The following is a 17,037-nucleotide window of genomic DNA, read 5'->3' as shown; positions in this document are numbered from 1 at the left end:
TCAGCCAGATGAATTTTTATTTTCCTTCCAGGCCTTTATTTTTTAAAAAGTAAAATATAGCAATATGACTAATGGGGGAAAAAAAGGCTAGACCAGAGTCAGAAAAATTGGTTTCTAGGTATGTCATCTGTATGTCATTGGGGAAATTACTCCATCTTTCTGGACCTTGGTTTCCTCATCTTCCTAAAATTAGGGGTTGAACTAAGTTGATCTCCCAAGCCCCTTCCCAGCTCTGCCACTTCATGATTCTCTGAGATAAACAAAAAGGTACGCATATATTTCTGGAGGAAAATGTCTGTATTAAAAGCCAAGAAACACAGAACTACAAGAAGAAATACACAAGAGAAGGCTTCATTAGGTAAATCGACTTGAAAGAAGATTCATTAAAGTCCAGTATCCTCAGTAACAATATATCAATTTTAAATCCAGCTTGCAACCTCTCCCCCCCCCTTTGTAAATTAAAAAACAAAACAAAAACCCAAACACTGCAAATACATCTGTGGGCATATACAAAGAGCTACTCTTACTACAATGACTGCAGTTTGGCCTGTGTGTGTGTGTGTGTTTTACTAAAATGTTTCTTTGAAAGTTATTAAATATATAAAACAAATACACAGGATTTGGTCATTTTTCTGCTATGAATGTTGGGTGCATGGGGATGGGGTGGGGAGGGGAGGAGGGTATGCATTGCTTGGGAAACCTAAGGAAGGAATCGTGAAAGATGCCCAGTACCATCCCTATCCCCCTTTACAGGTGCTTTTCATGTCGCTTTGCTCCGTGAACTTGAATTAGGCTTGCAAACGTTTAGGATGTGGCCCCGAGCGTTTCTTTAGCATTAGCCACGGCCGTCGGCCGTCTCTTGCCCACCACCCCCCACTCCCCCCCCAAAAGAAGAACAATTAATGGTAGCTACAGCACGAATAAAACCTGTCGAGTATACCACCGGGTGAGTCACCCAAGAGACAACAAACACAGAGTCAAAGGAGAAGAGGAAGGAGGAGGAGGGAGGAGGGAGAGGAGGAGGGAGAGGGAGGAGGAGGAGGAAGAGGAGGAGGAGGAGGACGAAGAAGAGCTGGGAGGAGAGGAGCCGCAGCCCCGCCACGCTGGAAGTGGGAAGGCAAGGGTCCCGAGAGGTGGCGGGGAGTCGCGGCTGGGGAGATTCGGGGAAGTCGCGGGGGGTGGACCCCGGTGGGCTACTTGGCCCCGGTGCCCGATGTGACGGCAGCGGCTGCCGCGGCGGCGGCGGCGGCGGCGGCCGCAGCGGTTCCAGATGTGACGGCCGCCGCTGCCGCTGCCGCGGAGGAGGAGGAGGAGGAGGGGGCGGCCCCGCCCCCGCCGGCCCCGCTCCCGCCGCCGCCGCCGGTCCCTCCGCTGCCGCCGCCGCCACCGCCGCCGCCGCCGCCGCCGCCACTGCTGGCGGCGGTCCTCCGCTGCTCCATGCCGTTGGGGAGGAAGCCGGCGATGATGGGCACCGGCCAGATGAGGGCGGCCACGCTCCACACTATGATGACCAGGGTCATGAAGCAGGCCACCAGCGTGGACTCGATGGGCTTGCGGTTCAGCCGCCAGCCGGGCTCGCCCTTGAGCTCCTCGAGGCTGAAATCCAGGCAGCAGAAATTCAGCGGCTCCCCCTGCCACCAGAGCTGGCCCGGCTCGGCCGCGGGGTAGGAGGGCAGCGATGCAGAAGCTGCAGCAGCAGCCGAAGAAGCGGCGGCGGCGGCGGATGCGGAGGAGGAGGCGGAGGCCGAGGCCGGGCCGGGACCGGGGCCGGGGCCGGGGCTGGTGGCCGCCGCAGCGGCAGCCGCCGCCGCCGCCGCCGCCGCAGCCGCGGCAGCGGCAGCCGCAGCCCCCCCCCGCAGGCGGCCCAGCCGGCGACCCCGGACCCAGCCGCAGCCCACACAGAGGCGCAGGTCCTGCTGGGCACCCCCGGCCGCCAGCCCCAGGTGTTCGATGAGGAGTGGCGGGCCCACCCGGTGGAAGGCGGCCGAGAAGAAGGCGCGGCCGTGGCCGTTGGTGGAGAAGAGCAGCAGGTCGCACTGGATGCCCAGGGGCCGGCTCCAGCGGACCAGCAGGGAGCTCAACATCTGACGCTGCACACTGATGTTGCAGTGCGCCTCCTCGTGCTGATGCTGCTGCTGCGGCTGCTGCTGCTCCTGCTGAGGCGCCTGCTGCTGCTCGTCGTCGTGGTGCCCACCGCCCCACTCCGCCGCCTCCGGACCCCTCTGCTGCTCCTGGTGCGCCGGGGCGCGGGCGACGGCGGGCAGGGGCGAGGCGGCGGCAGGCCGGGTCGAGGAGTCATCCGGGGAGGCTCCCGAGGAGGTGGCCGAGGAGGCAGCTGGGGAAGCGGTCGAGTTGGGGTCCGACGACGGGGCCGCGTGGCTTCTCTCCGCGGCTTCTTGGCCACCTGGGTCTCCCGGTTCTCCCGGGTCTTCCGCGTCCTCGTCAACCTGGGGCGCCTCCAGGTCAAGCTCCATGGCCCTGGAGGTGGTTTTGGAATCGGAGGGCGACGGCGAGGAGGAGGCGTTGAGTGGAGGCAGGAAGAGGCCCGCTTCGTCCTGCCCCCCAGCGGCAGAGGTCCAGCCCCGGACCGGCAGCAGCAAGAAGGCTGCGACCAGCAGCAGCCTCCGGAGCAGCAGCAGCATGAGACTGACTTAGCACCTCGAAGGGGCAGGAGGAGGAGGAGAAGAAGGATGCATGGCGCGGGTGGCCACCGCTGGGACGAGGGGCGGCGGTCGGGGAGATCCCTGCCCGCCGTAGAGAAGCCCAAGGAGCAGGTGGAGGTGGAGAAGAAGAAGGAGGAGGAGGAAGACGAGAAGCCCAAGGAGCAGGTGGAGGTGGAGGAGAAGGAAGGCGAGGAAGAAGAGGAGGAGGAGGAGGAGAGCCTCGGGCACGGGCACAGAGGCGACCACGGCCGCTAGTCTGGCTGCAGCAACTGCTGGTGAGAGATGCAATGAGGGGAGAGCTCGGAGCCTAGTTTAGGTGCCAGGAGGAGAAAGCGGAGGAGGAGGAAGAGGAGGAGTAGGGGGAGGTGGTGGTGGTGGTGGTGGAGGAGGAGGAGGAGGAGGGGAGGAGGGGAAAGTGTGACAGCAGCAGCGACGGCGGCGGCTCCGTGCTGCTTTTCCCTCCTCCTCTCCAGCCCGGGGAGAGGCTGCGGCTGGCTCAGACGTGTTAGTGGGGGAATTCTCCCCACGGGGAGGGGAGGGGACGGCAGGAGAAGGGAGTGGACGGGAGGGGAGGGGATGGGTCTGGAGTTCGTAGCGAGGCGCTGGGGCTGGGAGACAGGGAGAGCCCTGTCACAGCTGCGCGCAGCGCAGCTCTTCCCCCCTAACCCCCACCCCCTCCACTTCTCCCGCCTCCGCTACCTTTTTCCCAAACCTGAGCCCCGCCCCTGCTCCCCTTCCCTTTCTTTCCCTGCACCTGCAAACTCAGGAGGGTCTTGGCTTCCAAGCATTGGGAAAAGTTAGACCGCCAAACCTTTCCTCCACGCCACCCTTCCCCCACTGCTTGTGGCTTTTGTGGTCACAAAACTCGGAGGTAGTAAAGCAAGTTTGGATGAGATTCGCTGATGGTTGGGGCTGGGCTGGGGCTTCCCCTACTTCATCCTACGTCCCGCCCCACCTCTTCCACACCTCACCGTCCATTTCAATCATCCATTCCCTATCTCCGTGAGCGGCAGCCTCCTAAGACAGTATCTCCTCACTTGCTTCGAGGCTGGGATCTACTGAAAGGTGTGATGACTTAGGAAACGCCCTTGGAACGCTACATTTATGTTAGCTGTCTAGTCTGGGTGATTATGGTTTCCATTCCTCAGGCTGTATCTGCCCCTAGTCCGGAAAGGGCTAATAAGTGTCAGAGTTGAGACTAAAGCCCAGGTGATCTAATTCCCAGGCGAGTGCCCTTCCTAATACAACCAAACTTTTTTAAAAATCTGCAAAGGAATAGGTAACATCCCCCACCCCCCAAACGAGTCTTCAGGAGTTTTACATAGTTAAGAAATTTCACAGCTTGCATTTCTCACAAGCTGAAGCAGTGTGCTAAGTGACAAACTCACAGTCACTGAAGGAACTACTTTGGGGACTGAGGTGGAGGCCTGACGGTAGAATGGGCACCCTGGATGGTGCTTGGAACCCTACTGGCACAAGAAAAGGAAATTCCTCTAGATTGGACATTCCCCTTCTAGCAGTCCCCTGTTTACTCTCACTTTTCAGCCAATTCCTGGAAGGGCAACTGGTTGTATTTTCATGAATGATTCATATCGAGTCCTCTGCAGGAGGACAATTAATCCCAAGGTAAGAAATTAAAGTGTGGAAATGGATGCCAGAGCTGCCACCTGAATTATATTAACATTAGACTTATATTAAAGAAAAAAGAAAAAACTTTTCGACTTTGAATGAAATATATCCGTTTATAGCGCCTTCAGGGCGCTGTCCTTGGTCCTAGGGTTTGGCATTTATCCTCCCTGCTATCTTCTCACCTGAGAAAGGGAAAAGTCAGAGGAAAGTAAGGGGAGGCAGAAGTCAAAGCAACCTATAAAATGATTCTCTCCGAAAAGGTCCTAAAACAAACAAATAAACAAACAACATCATAAGTCAGCTGCCCTAGTGTGGCACTTTACAACCAAGAGGGATTGTTTTAACCTGTAGTGGTCATGGGTTAAATACTGTTGTTTCACCAAATCATTAGCACAGTCCTGCCAGGAAGCAGCGTAAGAGACAAAACCATGAATATTCTTGATTTTTAGCTATTTTTTTCTCCTTTAAGCACCTCAATTTCACTCACTGAATATATTGGCTGGCGTGATTTAATACTTTACTCAGATCCAAATGGTTTGACTGATGAACAAAACAACTTCATTTTTGTCTGCACTTTCAAGAAGGACTGAGACAACAGGAAAGCTTGCATTTTACAATGTCACCTGTGCCTTGGCAGCTGGCATCCTTAGAGTTTCCAAAAGCTGGAGAGCTTGAGGTAGGGACAAGGTGCAATGTGGGGAAAGGACATCAGAAAGTAGGGAGGGGAAAGAAAAACACTTCCTTTTGAAAACCCAAAGTGTATCTTAAGCAAGTTGATATCACTAAATTTGTGTGTCAAAGTAATCATTAAGAAAATTTTGGAAGGTGCAGCCAACTCACTATTATTCGGAGTTTGATTATGTGATTTGTGGATTATTCAGTCAGTGGGTTTTTAACCTGGGAGCTGTGGCTAGATTTTGGAGGTCTTTGAACATGGGAGGAAAACACATTCTTATTTCCCCAGCCTCAAATTGAAATCTGGTATTTTCTTAAATTATTTAAAAACAGAATTCTGAGAAGGGGGTCCATGTCTAGTCTTCAGCAGCCTGCCTGTGGGGTTCATGGCAAACAAAAGATCAGTCCCTCAGTGTCTCCCAGAGTATGTTGCCTGTCTTGGTGACGTTTTAGCACTTCTTACTAGTGATATAAATTAACCAATTGTAATTTATTACTTTGGGCAGCCATGGAAAAATTTTGAACACTGGAATTAGTGGCTATAATGATTTCAGATTTCAGTCAGGTAATCCTGACCTCAGTCAGCACTAATAGTCAAAAATTGACTGCAGTTCATTTAGTATGCCGGATTTTGAAGATAAAGAAAATCAATGCTGGTTCTTTTAAATTGTGTGTGGGGGGGGAGTGTTCGGGGGGGGGGTGGATTTTAGTCTGGACCTATGATTTCACAGGCACAGGGAAGCTCTAGTGGTGAAATATCCTCTATCAATGCAGATCAGAAGCTGGTCAGCAATTCAGCATCTTAAAGAGTTGCTTGGGAGGTTAAATGACTTGTGGCCAAGACAAGACTTTAACTCAGGTCTTCCTATATCTGAGATTGCCCCTCTTGTCCTATTTAATGTTGTGTTTAACAAGTGTGTCCAATTTCTTTTGGAAGTGTGGGGGACATAAATCCTAGATAAATTAAGCAAATCTTAGAACAATGGATTATTAGCGATAGAAGGGACCTTAGTCAAATCTCTTTGGAACTGAAGCCCAGAAAAGTTAGGTTGATTTGACCAAAGCCACATAGTTATTGGTAGAGCCAGGGATTAAACTGAGATCTCCTAACTTTAGGCCAGTGTGCTTCCAGTGTAAATTCTCCCACTACTCTGAAGAGCCAAGCAGCTATCTTTATACTCTAAAACTCCAGGATTCAGTTCATTTTAATAAGCCTTTGTTAAACACTTATTACATGAAAGGCACTGCACTAGGAGCTGGGGATACAAAATCAAAACTGAAACAGACAGACTCTGCCTTGAAATAGTTTACATTCAATGAGATGATGCAACATATACACAGAAACGTAAATAGAAAGCATATGCCAGGTGATTTAGCTCCAGTGGCAAAGAGTGCTAGTACTGTGACCCATGGGGATCCAAAAAGGAGGGGGAAAATCTGTGTTGGGCTTTGAAAGAAGCTAGGAATTCTGCAATTGGAGGTAAGGGGCACATGAGTTCCAGACATGGGAGGGAGGGGTAGCATTTGTGCAGAGAGTAGGACTAGAGGAGCAAAGAGCTTTTAGGCCAGTTTTATTGGAATGGAGAGTGCAGGAGAAGGAATCCTATGAAGTAAGACAGGAAAGGTAGATAGGAGTCAGACTTCCAAGGACTCTAAATGCCGGGCTGAGGATTTTCTAAAACAAATTATCTTAGAGGCAACAGAGAGCCACTGATGCTGTGTGTGTGTATGTGTGTGTGTGAGTGGGTGGGGTGTATATAGATGGATGGGTGGAAGGGGGGTGATTCTATGATTCGGGGAAATGAGGATGATAGAATGAAAGATTTAGACAAATCTCTGAATAAATCTCTGAGTTTACTAGGTCCATAGGAACCTAGGAAAATCCCTATAAATTAGGACCAAATATCCTATACAGACAGAATGTGTATTCCTTTTGGTAGAAAACCAGTAGTTGAAAGATTCAAAGCAACTAATATAACTACACAATAATGGCCTGCTTTTCTCCATTTCTAAAGCTCTTTACAAATATTATGTTCTTGTATCTTCACAAACCTTAGTGAAATAATAACAATATCTTGAGATTTTTTTAATTCATTGCATCCAAAGAGTTTAAAGTGTCTCCAGTGCATTAATTCATTAGTATATTAGTGATCTAGGTAGGATTAAGATATTTTTTATCATACATCAGAGAGAGAGAGAGAGAGAGAGAGAGAGAGAGAAGAGATATTGAGAGAGAGAAGAGATATTGAGAGAGAGAGGGAGATCATAAAATGAGAACATGGTAATTAAGTGAGAGTTAGAAGCCATTGATAACAAGATCTATCCATCTGGTGAACGTGCCTAGCCTTGTTGATGTGGTGGCTTCCTTGCTTTTCTTACTCTCTTCTCTAGGCTCCCTTGGAGGGTATGTTAGTGGTGAAAGGCAGAAGAAGAAAACTGGGAGGGAGATGCAGCATTTGAGCTTTACCCTGAGTGCTCAGATAGTGTTTAAGTTCTCTACTAATTATTTCAGCTTTCCAGTTTTCAATGTTAAGGTCTACAGAAAGGTTTCATCTGGATGGGTGGCTACCTTCACCAGCTGCCGAATGATAGCTTTGTATGCCTTAGTAGGCTGCCTTCATGAGTTTCTGTGACCGAAAAATAATCAGGTCTTGGTGGTCAGTCCTCTAGTGGTGAGCAGCTAGGCTGATCCTTGGATGATGGGCATATGAGTCTGTTGGCACACCTGGACTAAAGCCTTTCTGGTTTGGAAGGACCTTCTACATCACTTCTTGACCTAGTTTTCTTAGCTTTTCTTTCTGTATTACTTGAGGGATGTAATTGCCTTACTGATCTCCCAGTACTGAACTGATTTTTCCTGTTTCTGATTTCCTATAGTAATTACTGACTCTAAGATTTAGTTGACAATTAGTTATGGCAGCATGGTATAGTGAAAAGGATGTTGCCTCTGGAATTGGAGGATATGAGTTCAAATTTTACTTCTGTCTCTTATTACCTCTGTGACCTAGGGCAAGTTGCTTTTCTCCTTTGTGCCTCAGTTTCCTTCTATGTAAAATGAGAGCTAGATGGCTTCTAGGGTCCATTCCAGATCTAGCCTTATGGTTCTGTGATCTCTCTTGTTGCCTTGAGTTCATATTTAAATCATACACAATTATTTGCATTTTCAAATGTTTATATTTTATCCCCCCAATTAGAGTACAAATTCCTTGAAGACAGGGACAATGTCTTATTCCTCTTTGTACCCCCAGTACAGTGCCTTATACATAGCAAGCCCTCTTGGGAGTAGGGGGTAGGGTAGATAACTTTCATTGTAGTCTGAAAAAACTCTGTTTTATGAGGGCTTAATCTTTCCTGCATCCAGTTGTCTCTGTTCTGGATGTGACCTCCTTTCTCCTGCATAGTACCTTTTTATCTGCTCCTGGAACTTTTCATGTTATACACTTCCATACCCCATATAGGCTTGCTAATTGACACCTTCCTGCATGAAATTAGTTGATATACATTAATTTGATTTGATTTGTCAAGTAGTTACTTAGTACAATGGTATGTAGATGGACATGAATATGCAACACAAGTTACAAGTACAATCAGCATTTATTAAGTGTGCTAGGCACTGTGCTAGATTCTGGGAATACAAGGACAAAGAATGAAATGATCCCCGCTCACAAGAAGCTGACATTCTAACTGGGGAGACAAGTATTTATATAAATCTATACAGTATGAATATAAAGCAAATAAATACAAAATTTACAAAGTAGTTAAATATAAGGTAATATGGGAGAGAGGGCATAACTGGAGTTGGGAGGTGGGAATCAGTAAAGACTGCAAGTGCGGGTGACCAACACAAGGGCAGGAATGTAGTATGGTAATCCAACTTCAGGATGCAGCTTTGGTGAAGAGTAATGGGTTTTAGACATCCACAGAAGTTTAGAGCTGGTGAGAAGTCTCCAGATTGTTGGAGTCCAACTCCTTTTTTATAGATGAGGAAAAATAGCAAAAAAAAAAACCACACTTGAATCTGAGAGGATGGAATGTAATAGGGACAAGTGTAAAGTTCTTTGCTTGGGTTAAACAAAAGTCAACTGAATAAACACAGATAAATGTGGGGAGATGGGGCGAGCATTCAACTTGATGTGAGTCAACAATGTGTCATGGTGTCCAAAACCCCAATTATAATCTAAGGCTGAATTAAAAGAACCAGTGCCCAGCATGAGAAAGGTTGTAGTCCCACTGTATTTTACTCTAGGTGGACCACATGAGAAGTGTTATGTTTGTGTCTGAATGTATGCCCCATGTTGGCAAAGATGCTGATAAGCCAGAATATGTCTTGAGGATGGTGACCAGGTTAGCAGGGATCAGTTGAAGGAATGGGGAATATTTTAGTCTGGAAAAGAAAAGACTTTGGATGGGGATGGGGAGGGGGAGAGTTGGGTGCATAATAACCACTTTAATAATAAGAAGGGCTGCCTGTGGAGGAGGGATTAGATGTAGGTATGTAGTACAGTGGTTAGAGCACTCAGGTCAGAGAGACCTGAGTTCAAATCTTTCCTCTGATGTTAGCTATGTGATCCTGGGCCATCTCTGATGGCCTCAGTTTCTTTATCTACAAAATAGAGATAATAATAGCACCCACTTCCCAAGATTATAGTGAGGATTGAATTAAATAATATTTGTAAAGAGCTTAAAGTGCTACATAAGTGCTAATTGCTGTTAATACTACTACTACTAATTATTATTGTTTATTTTTGTTGTTGTCATAGGTGTTCTACTTGACCATTAAGTATAAAACTAGAAGCAATGCACAGAAGTTATATAGGGACAGATTCTGGCAAGATAAGAAAACATTTCCTAATCATTAAAAAAGTCTAAAAGTTAAGTGGGCTACTTCAAAGAGGAGTGAGTTTCCTATTACTGGAGAACTTTAAGTAGAGGATCAATGACCACTTGCTAGGGATTGGTAAATAGGATTTCTCCTTGGGTATGAATTGGATTAGGTAACCCATTTGTCCAGAGAAGGGCAACCATGTTAGTTAAGGCCCCCAAGCCCATGTCATGAAGTTCATATGAAGGAACCAGGGATGTTCAGCCTGGAGAAGAGAAGACTTGAAGGTCTATCATATGGAAGCAGTAGTAGGCTCATTTTGTTTGTCCTTGGAGGGGAGGATCAAGAGTAATGCGTCAAGGTTGCAAAAAAGCATATTTAGGCTGGTGACCCCATGAAAAACATATTTAAAAATAAAGGGATGAGTGACTCTGATTGGAAGGCTTATTGGAAACTGGATGATTATGTTATGATAGTTTCCTTTTGTATATGGGTTGGACAGGATGATTGTTGAGATCTCTTCCAGCTCTAAAACATGGTGATTCTGGAACCTCTGAAGTCCTTTCCCAGCTAGGAAGGCTGTGGAATGTTGAAAAGAACATTAACTTTGGAATTAGAGGATTAGGATTCAGATACTTCCTGTGACGTTTTGTTTCTGTCTTGAGCACCTCTCTGGGCCTCAGTTTCCTTATCTGTAAAATAAGTGGGTTAGACTAGATGTCCTCTGAAGACATTTCTAGTGTTTACCCTATGGTCCTATCACCCTGTGAGATTCTAGGATTCTATGAAAGTCAGGCTTATGTAGGAGAATAACTTGCCCGATGCCACATAGCTAATTAGAGCTAGAGCTTGCACTAAAATTTCTGTGGCTTCTAGTGAAATGAATGGATGAATTCCATAGAACCATAGATCTAGAGTTGGAAGATAGTTGAAAGGCCATCTAATCTGACCCCCTCATTTACACATGAGGAAACTGAGGCCCAGGGAGATTGTTACTTTTCCAAGATTACCTAGAATAGGATTTGAACTTGCCTCAAAGGGAAAAGAAGGGTAAAGAAGGAAAGGGAACAGAATGGAATAATATGGGAAGGAGACAAAAAAAGAGAGAAAGAGAAGGGAAAGGAATGGTTTATGTAAGAGAGGATTTAGGAGGAGGAAACTGGGGCTAACATGGTGGATGGTTTGGGAGAATATGAGCAAGGGTACATGCAGGGGTAAAGGGACCATCATTTACTCCACATCTTCAAAGCAATTCCATTGTCTCTGATTCATACTCCATCTTTAAGGCACCATTTTTACCCACACCTATCCACCTGATAGTGATCTCTGTTGATTATATCTGGGTCTGCTCACTCAAATAGACAATTCTTGAGTCTGGAACTCCCTCCTGAAAGCTTTCAGGCAGCACATTTGTGGATTTTGACAGACAGCATTTACAGTATCAGGATGCAGTTGTCGAAACGTCGTGAAGGAAGGCCGATAAGGATAGTATGGTGACTGAACCGATAGCTGCGACATGCAGCATATTGGTTTCTGTGAAACAACCAACCTTAACCACATATTCCTTTTCAGAAAGCATGTCAGGTCAGATGAGGCAATAGATCAACTTTCCCCTCAAATGCTGAGTTTCTGTGCTTTTTATCCTTAAATTGGTTCACTTTGGGGAAAGACGCCTTTTAAATCAGCCACTCAATATGGTGGTGTTTTGCTGATCTTCCTGTTACCCGTATCACCCCCGTCCCACATATTCACCGTGTAACGGCTTATTTAGCAATCAGAGCTGTCACCTCTGAGAAAACTAACGTAGCAAAGCTGGGGCACAAAAACCACTCCTTGCAAAGGCAACTGTAATTTCCACTCCATTTGCTAAACAAGCATCATAAATATTTACTCCACACCTCCTTGTAAACAACTCAAACACACATCCCTCCAAATTAGATAATTGGCACCCAGTTCGCAGAATTCCAAGACTCCAAGGATAAGTAGGAATCAAATTGGAGAAATTTGGTGACTGGGGGAACTCTCTTTTTAAGTATCTTGTTTTTAGAATTGCCCTTCTCAGCCATTTCCATCGTATTTCCAGCCCAATACAGACTCTTTACCATGACCAAAGTCTTACTTTCTTCCAGATCCCTGTTTGTGGGATCACGGACAAGGGTGAAGTGGAAGAGGCCTGAATTCTGAGTCAGAAGTCCTGGGTTCAAATCTGTCTCTGCCACACTGCCTCTTACCTACTAACAGTGTGACCTTAAGTAATCCCTCAAATCTCTGGGCCTCAGTTTGTCATCTGTAAGAGGTGGGGGTTGGACTTCAAAGTCCCTTCCTGCTCTAAATCTGTAATCTCTTGATTATAGACTTTGAATCTCAGCTAGTTCTGAAGAAAAGACTTGCTTTGGAGCATAAAAGGGTATTCTATTTACGCTGAGTCCTTAAGCTACTGTGGAATCAGTTAAAATATTATGAGTAATGGGTAACATCTATAATAATTGACATTTTTATAGTGCTTTAAAGTTTGCAAAGCACCCTACATAGATTATCTTACTTTAGTCTCACAATGACTCTGTGAAGTAAATCAATCTAGGTATTATCATGCCAATTGTATAGATAGGGAAACTGAGGCTCAGAGGGGTTAAGTGACCCACCTGTGGCAACACAGCTGATAGATGAGAGGCAGCATATTGTAGTGAAGAGCTCTAGACTTGGAATCAGGAGAGATATGAGTTCAAATCCAGCCTCTGACACTTAAGAACTGTATGTCCCTGGGAAAGCTATTGACCTCTCTGAGCCTCACTTTCTTAATTGGTGAAACAGAAATGATAATAGCAGCTCCCTCACAGGGTTGTCTTGAAGATCAAATGAGGTAATATGTGTGAAGTGCTTTGTGAGCCTTAACTGGCTATGTAAATGTGAGCTGTGATTATTCTGACCCAAGTTATCTTGATTCCAAATCCAGGACTTTATCCACTGCGTCATGCTGACTCTCCTCTGTAAGTGGGGAATAAGCAATGTGAACTCTTGAACTCTTCAGAAGGAGCCCAGATTCTCAAATGAATGAATGAATGAATGAATGAATGAATGAATGAATGAATGAATGAATGACAAAGCACATGTTTACCTCTTACTGTGTTCCAATCACTATGTTAAGCCCTGCTCTCAAGGGGCTCACATTCCAATTGGAGGATACATAAAAGAGATGTTAGCTGCAGGGCAGATTGAAAGACATGAAGGTCTTAATGATTCAGTGATAGGGCAGCTGGCAAGGTCCACTTGTCTCTAGGGAGCACCAGCAATCCAGATGACAATATGGCAGAGGGTGGGGTGATGGCAGGGCAGGTGGTAGAAGTCTAACTAATAGTCTTCTTTTAAAGGATGAGAATTGGTGACTCTCAGGTTATCCAAGCATTCATAGGGGAGGGGTGTAGGGAAAGCAAAGGGGAAGGCTGTCCCTGACCAACCCAAGAGATCTTGGTGGCCTGGGAGTTGTGAAAATATTTCTTTCAATCAAGAATTGTAGGAGGCAAATAAGAAAAAATACACACAAATAAACAGATTTATAGATTCAGACCTGAGAGGGAATGTAGAGATTATCTATGTCCAAGCTTCTGTTTTTACTATTGAGGCAAATGAGCCCCTGAAATGGGACACAACTTACTCAAGGAATCAGTTAGGGGCTAAGTAACGATTCCAGCCCAGATCTCCTTGACATCTTGTTCTGAGCTCTTTCCACTTCATTTCTCAGCCCTATATACAACACTTTGCAAAGCTTTTAGCTGTTCCTTAGGAGTCGGTAGCAACTTTAAATTGCGAGGGAAGGGCAGCTTCCAGTTCACTGGGGAAAAACAAAGAAAAGAAGGTTGGATATTTTTTCTACTTGCCCTGAACTGTGCACTTCTAACTGTTTACAGTGGTTGGGGCCTATCACACAAAATATTGCTGACCTTTCCCATTTACAATGTTAGCCATGCACCACTAACTTCCATTTTGACGTGATGCGTGGTACAAATCCACCAGGCCCCCTCAGGACTTCCAGGTTAGTCACTCAGACAGCTCTCCCATGGGACACAAAGTCCAGTCTGCCGGCTGTGTTGCTTGATCTGCACTTCACCAATAGCTTTCCCATTCCCCCAGCCTGGGCTGACTTGAGACAAAACAGAAATAGAGGGAAGGAGGTGAACCATGGTTGTCTGATTCCTCATCTGCAAAATGAGAGGGTTAGACTAGTCAGTCAGTAAACATTTATTAAGTACCTACTATGCGCCAGACACGGAGGGAGCGCGGTACAGTGGAAGGAGCCCTAGATCTGGAGAACGAGGAGTTGGGTCCAAATATTGGCTCTGCCATTTTCAATCAGTGCCACCCCAGGCAAGCAAACTTCCTCTGGCCTCAGTTCACTTCAATCCACAAAGTTTCCCTAAGTACTTTCTATGTATCTAGACAGTGGAGAAACAAGGATAAAAAGGAAAACCAAATTCCTGCCCTCAAGAAGCTTACATTCTAATGGGGGTGGATTTCCTCATTTGCAAAGTGAAAGGGTTGGCTTCAGTGACCTCTAAGGTCCTTTCTACCTCTAATCCTATGATTCTATGAAATCATGCAGGTACAGAGCTGTAATGGACCTAAAAGGAGCACAGTGTGGAGGAAGAGTACTCAAGTTGGAGTTTTAGCATCTAGGTTCAAATCCCAGCTCTGGTGCTTTGCTACTTGTGTCTTTGGGCAAGTCATTTAATTGCTCTGGGCCTTAGTTTCCTCAGCTGTAAAATGAGACCGTACGATTACTAAGATCCCTTTTCATCTCTAAATCTGTGATCCTGTTATCCTGATCCAGGTTCCTGCTGAGGGCCCTAATAAATTGCACCTGGGCATTAGGACTTCTTTCCCTATTGGAGGATGGCCAAGACCCAGCTCAAAGTGCCCCATCACAGACACAGTTATTTACATTTTTATCAGCTCCATCCTGATCTCTGGAGCTACAAAATACCTATAAATGGCTCTGTTCCTGCTACCAGGCAGATGGGTGATTAAACCCCCTGAGACAGAGGAGACTTCATCCTATTTTCAGAAATCTTCAGGAACAGAAATCCCATAACCTTTTTTTGGTGGCCTGTTCCAGGATTTAGCCACCATTTGTGTAGGCAGGGAATCCTTCCCTTCAATTGTTTCTTGAATTTGTTCCTTCTACATTCCCATTGCTTCCTCTCTCCCACTCCCACACCCACACTTTTATCTCATTCCTGAATTACTACACCAGCCTCTTAACTCTTGCCCCAATGCCCCCTTCCCCTAGGCCATCCTACATACCTGTAGGTATGGATTAATCTTTCTATAATCATATTTCCATGTTGATCATACACCATTGTCCTTGAGAATCTACTAGGGTTCCCTGTTACCTAAGACAGTGTTCACCAAAGTTAGGAGGGTTGTGTGGCCTGACCCCAGTGAATGTGTGATCAGCCATCTGGAGGGTAGAAAGCTTGGTATCATCTCATCTCTTCATACAACCACATCTACCACACGTAATACTCCTGGCTCTGCCCCCTGCCTTTGCTGTTCAAGCTTTCGGCCTCCACCCTTCTGGGTTGAGTGTGGACTCCTCAGGACAGTTATAACCTATCCTCAAGGCCAGGCTGCAGGTTCCCCACCCCTGATGATCACTCTAGAGATGCCCACAGCATTCTCCTGATGTACATAATTATTAACACTGCCGTACAAGTATATAATTTATAATTAGTTCATATAATACATTAAATGTGATCACATAAATTATGTAATTCATAATTCTAATTTATAATTACTAACATAATTTATAAATAAGTAAATAGGCATATATTATGGCTGGTTTTTTTAAACTAATAAATAATAACATAATTTGTAATAAAACATGTTTAGAGACCACTGACCTAAGAGATCAAGTCCAGATTTCTCATCCTGGTATTCAAGGCCCTCTTTCACTTATTCCCACCTACTTTTCCAACCAATCTGTTGCTGTTCTTCAACATTGACCTTCGGGCTTGTTTCATTACTATTCCTTTCCACCCACTCTCACTCTTCCCACACGTAAGCTGTGACTCTGTGCTTTTGTTCAAATTATCACCAGTGCCTTGGAGCATCCTCCTCCATTCTCTCTTTCACACATCCTTTTAGATCTAGAGCAAGTTCCCACCTACTCCATGGAGCCTTCTGTGATTGACCTAGCTCACACTGGCTTCCTCTCTGAATTTCCATGGCATTCCCGATCACTTAAGAACAAACATATGGAATTTCCATCTCCTTAGCTTTGTTTGTCAGATCATCTCTGTCTGGAATACCCTTCCCCTACTCTCTGCTCATCCAAGTCCCACTCATCCTCCAAAGCACAGGGAGATACCTCACTACTGCAGACTCCTTCAGAACTTCTGGACTGGATTGCACTCCCTTGGCACTTACCAATATCTTGTGTCATGATTTATTGTTAAGAACATAGGATTTAGGGTTTGAAAGGCAGTGTGGTATGGTGGACAGAGTGACGAAAGACCTGGCTTTGAATCTTGCCTCATACTCTTACTATCTGTGTGACTCTGGTCAAATAATTTAACTACTCTGAACCTCAGTTTACTCATCTGTAACATGATGTGGTTGGACTTGATGACTTCTAAAATCTATGATCCTGTGAACATTATAATATTCAACTCTCTCATTTTATACATAAGAGAACTGAGTCTTAGAGAGTTGTTGACTTACCCAAAGTCAGAAGAGCATAGATTTAGAACAAGAAGGAATCACTGAGTCTGACTGAGGCAGGATTCAAATCCAAGACCAGGTCGTAAGTAGCATTTCAGAGGAAAGATTTCCTGATCGGAATGAAAGAATGATTGTTAAACCATAAACAAACCGACTAAAGTAACTCATGAAGAGTTATAGAAAGAAACTGTTATATCAACACAATCACAAATAAGTGGAGTTTTGAAGAAACAGATAGATAAAACAATTATTTGGAAACTCATTAGTTTTCTGCCTTCTCAGGTGAACACCACCAATTCCTTTAAAATCACTAAAGGCTGGTTTCCATCTATTGCTCTACCCAAGGGTAATGAGGGCTAGGGCCTAGCTCTCCAACTAAATTAAGTTTTTTTTTTTTTGTGAGGGGTTTGTGTGTGCATGTGTGTGTGTTGTATATAGATATATATATATATATATATATGTATATATACTTAAATATACACATACACATGTATGCATGTACACACACACACATATATGCCACACTCATAT

The 17,037-nt window shown here is 45.5% G+C and overlaps 1 protein-coding gene across 1 annotated transcript; it reads right to left on the bottom strand.

The window, feature by feature from the left end:
- Nucleotides 1–276: 276 nt before the first annotated feature.
- Nucleotides 277–3,268, bottom strand: TMEM158 (transmembrane protein 158). Its single transcript, XM_078151656.1, has 2 exons — nucleotides 1,805–3,268; nucleotides 277–1,678 (listed from the first exon to the last, which is right to left on the bottom strand). The coding sequence occupies exons 1-2, from the start codon at nucleotides 2,640–2,642 to the stop codon at nucleotides 1,194–1,196; spliced, it is 1,323 nt and encodes a 440-aa protein (XP_078007782.1). The 5' UTR covers nucleotides 2,643–3,268; the 3' UTR covers nucleotides 277–1,193.
- Between the last annotated feature and the right edge of the window lie 13,769 nt (nucleotides 3,269–17,037).

This window comes from Phascolarctos cinereus, unplaced genomic scaffold (assembly GCF_003287225.1).
Source record: "Phascolarctos cinereus isolate Bilbo 61053 unplaced genomic scaffold, phaCin_HiC Scaffold_1;HRSCAF=81, whole genome shotgun sequence".
Taxonomy (NCBI): Eukaryota; Metazoa; Chordata; class Mammalia; order Diprotodontia; family Phascolarctidae; genus Phascolarctos; species Phascolarctos cinereus.
This window is presented reverse-complemented; position numbering and strand designations above follow the sequence as displayed.

Bases quoted from the DNA above. Each gene is read 5' to 3' on its own strand.
- TMEM158 (XM_078151656.1), bottom strand. From the start codon at position 2,642: ATGCTGCTGCTGCTCCGGAGGCTGCTGCTGGTCGCAGCCTTCTTGCTG. The intron at 1,679-1,804 runs CGGCTGCCGCTG...CAGCTTCTGCAT, and splicing joins TGCGGCGGCGGCGGCGGCGG to CGCTGCCCTCCTACCCCGCG.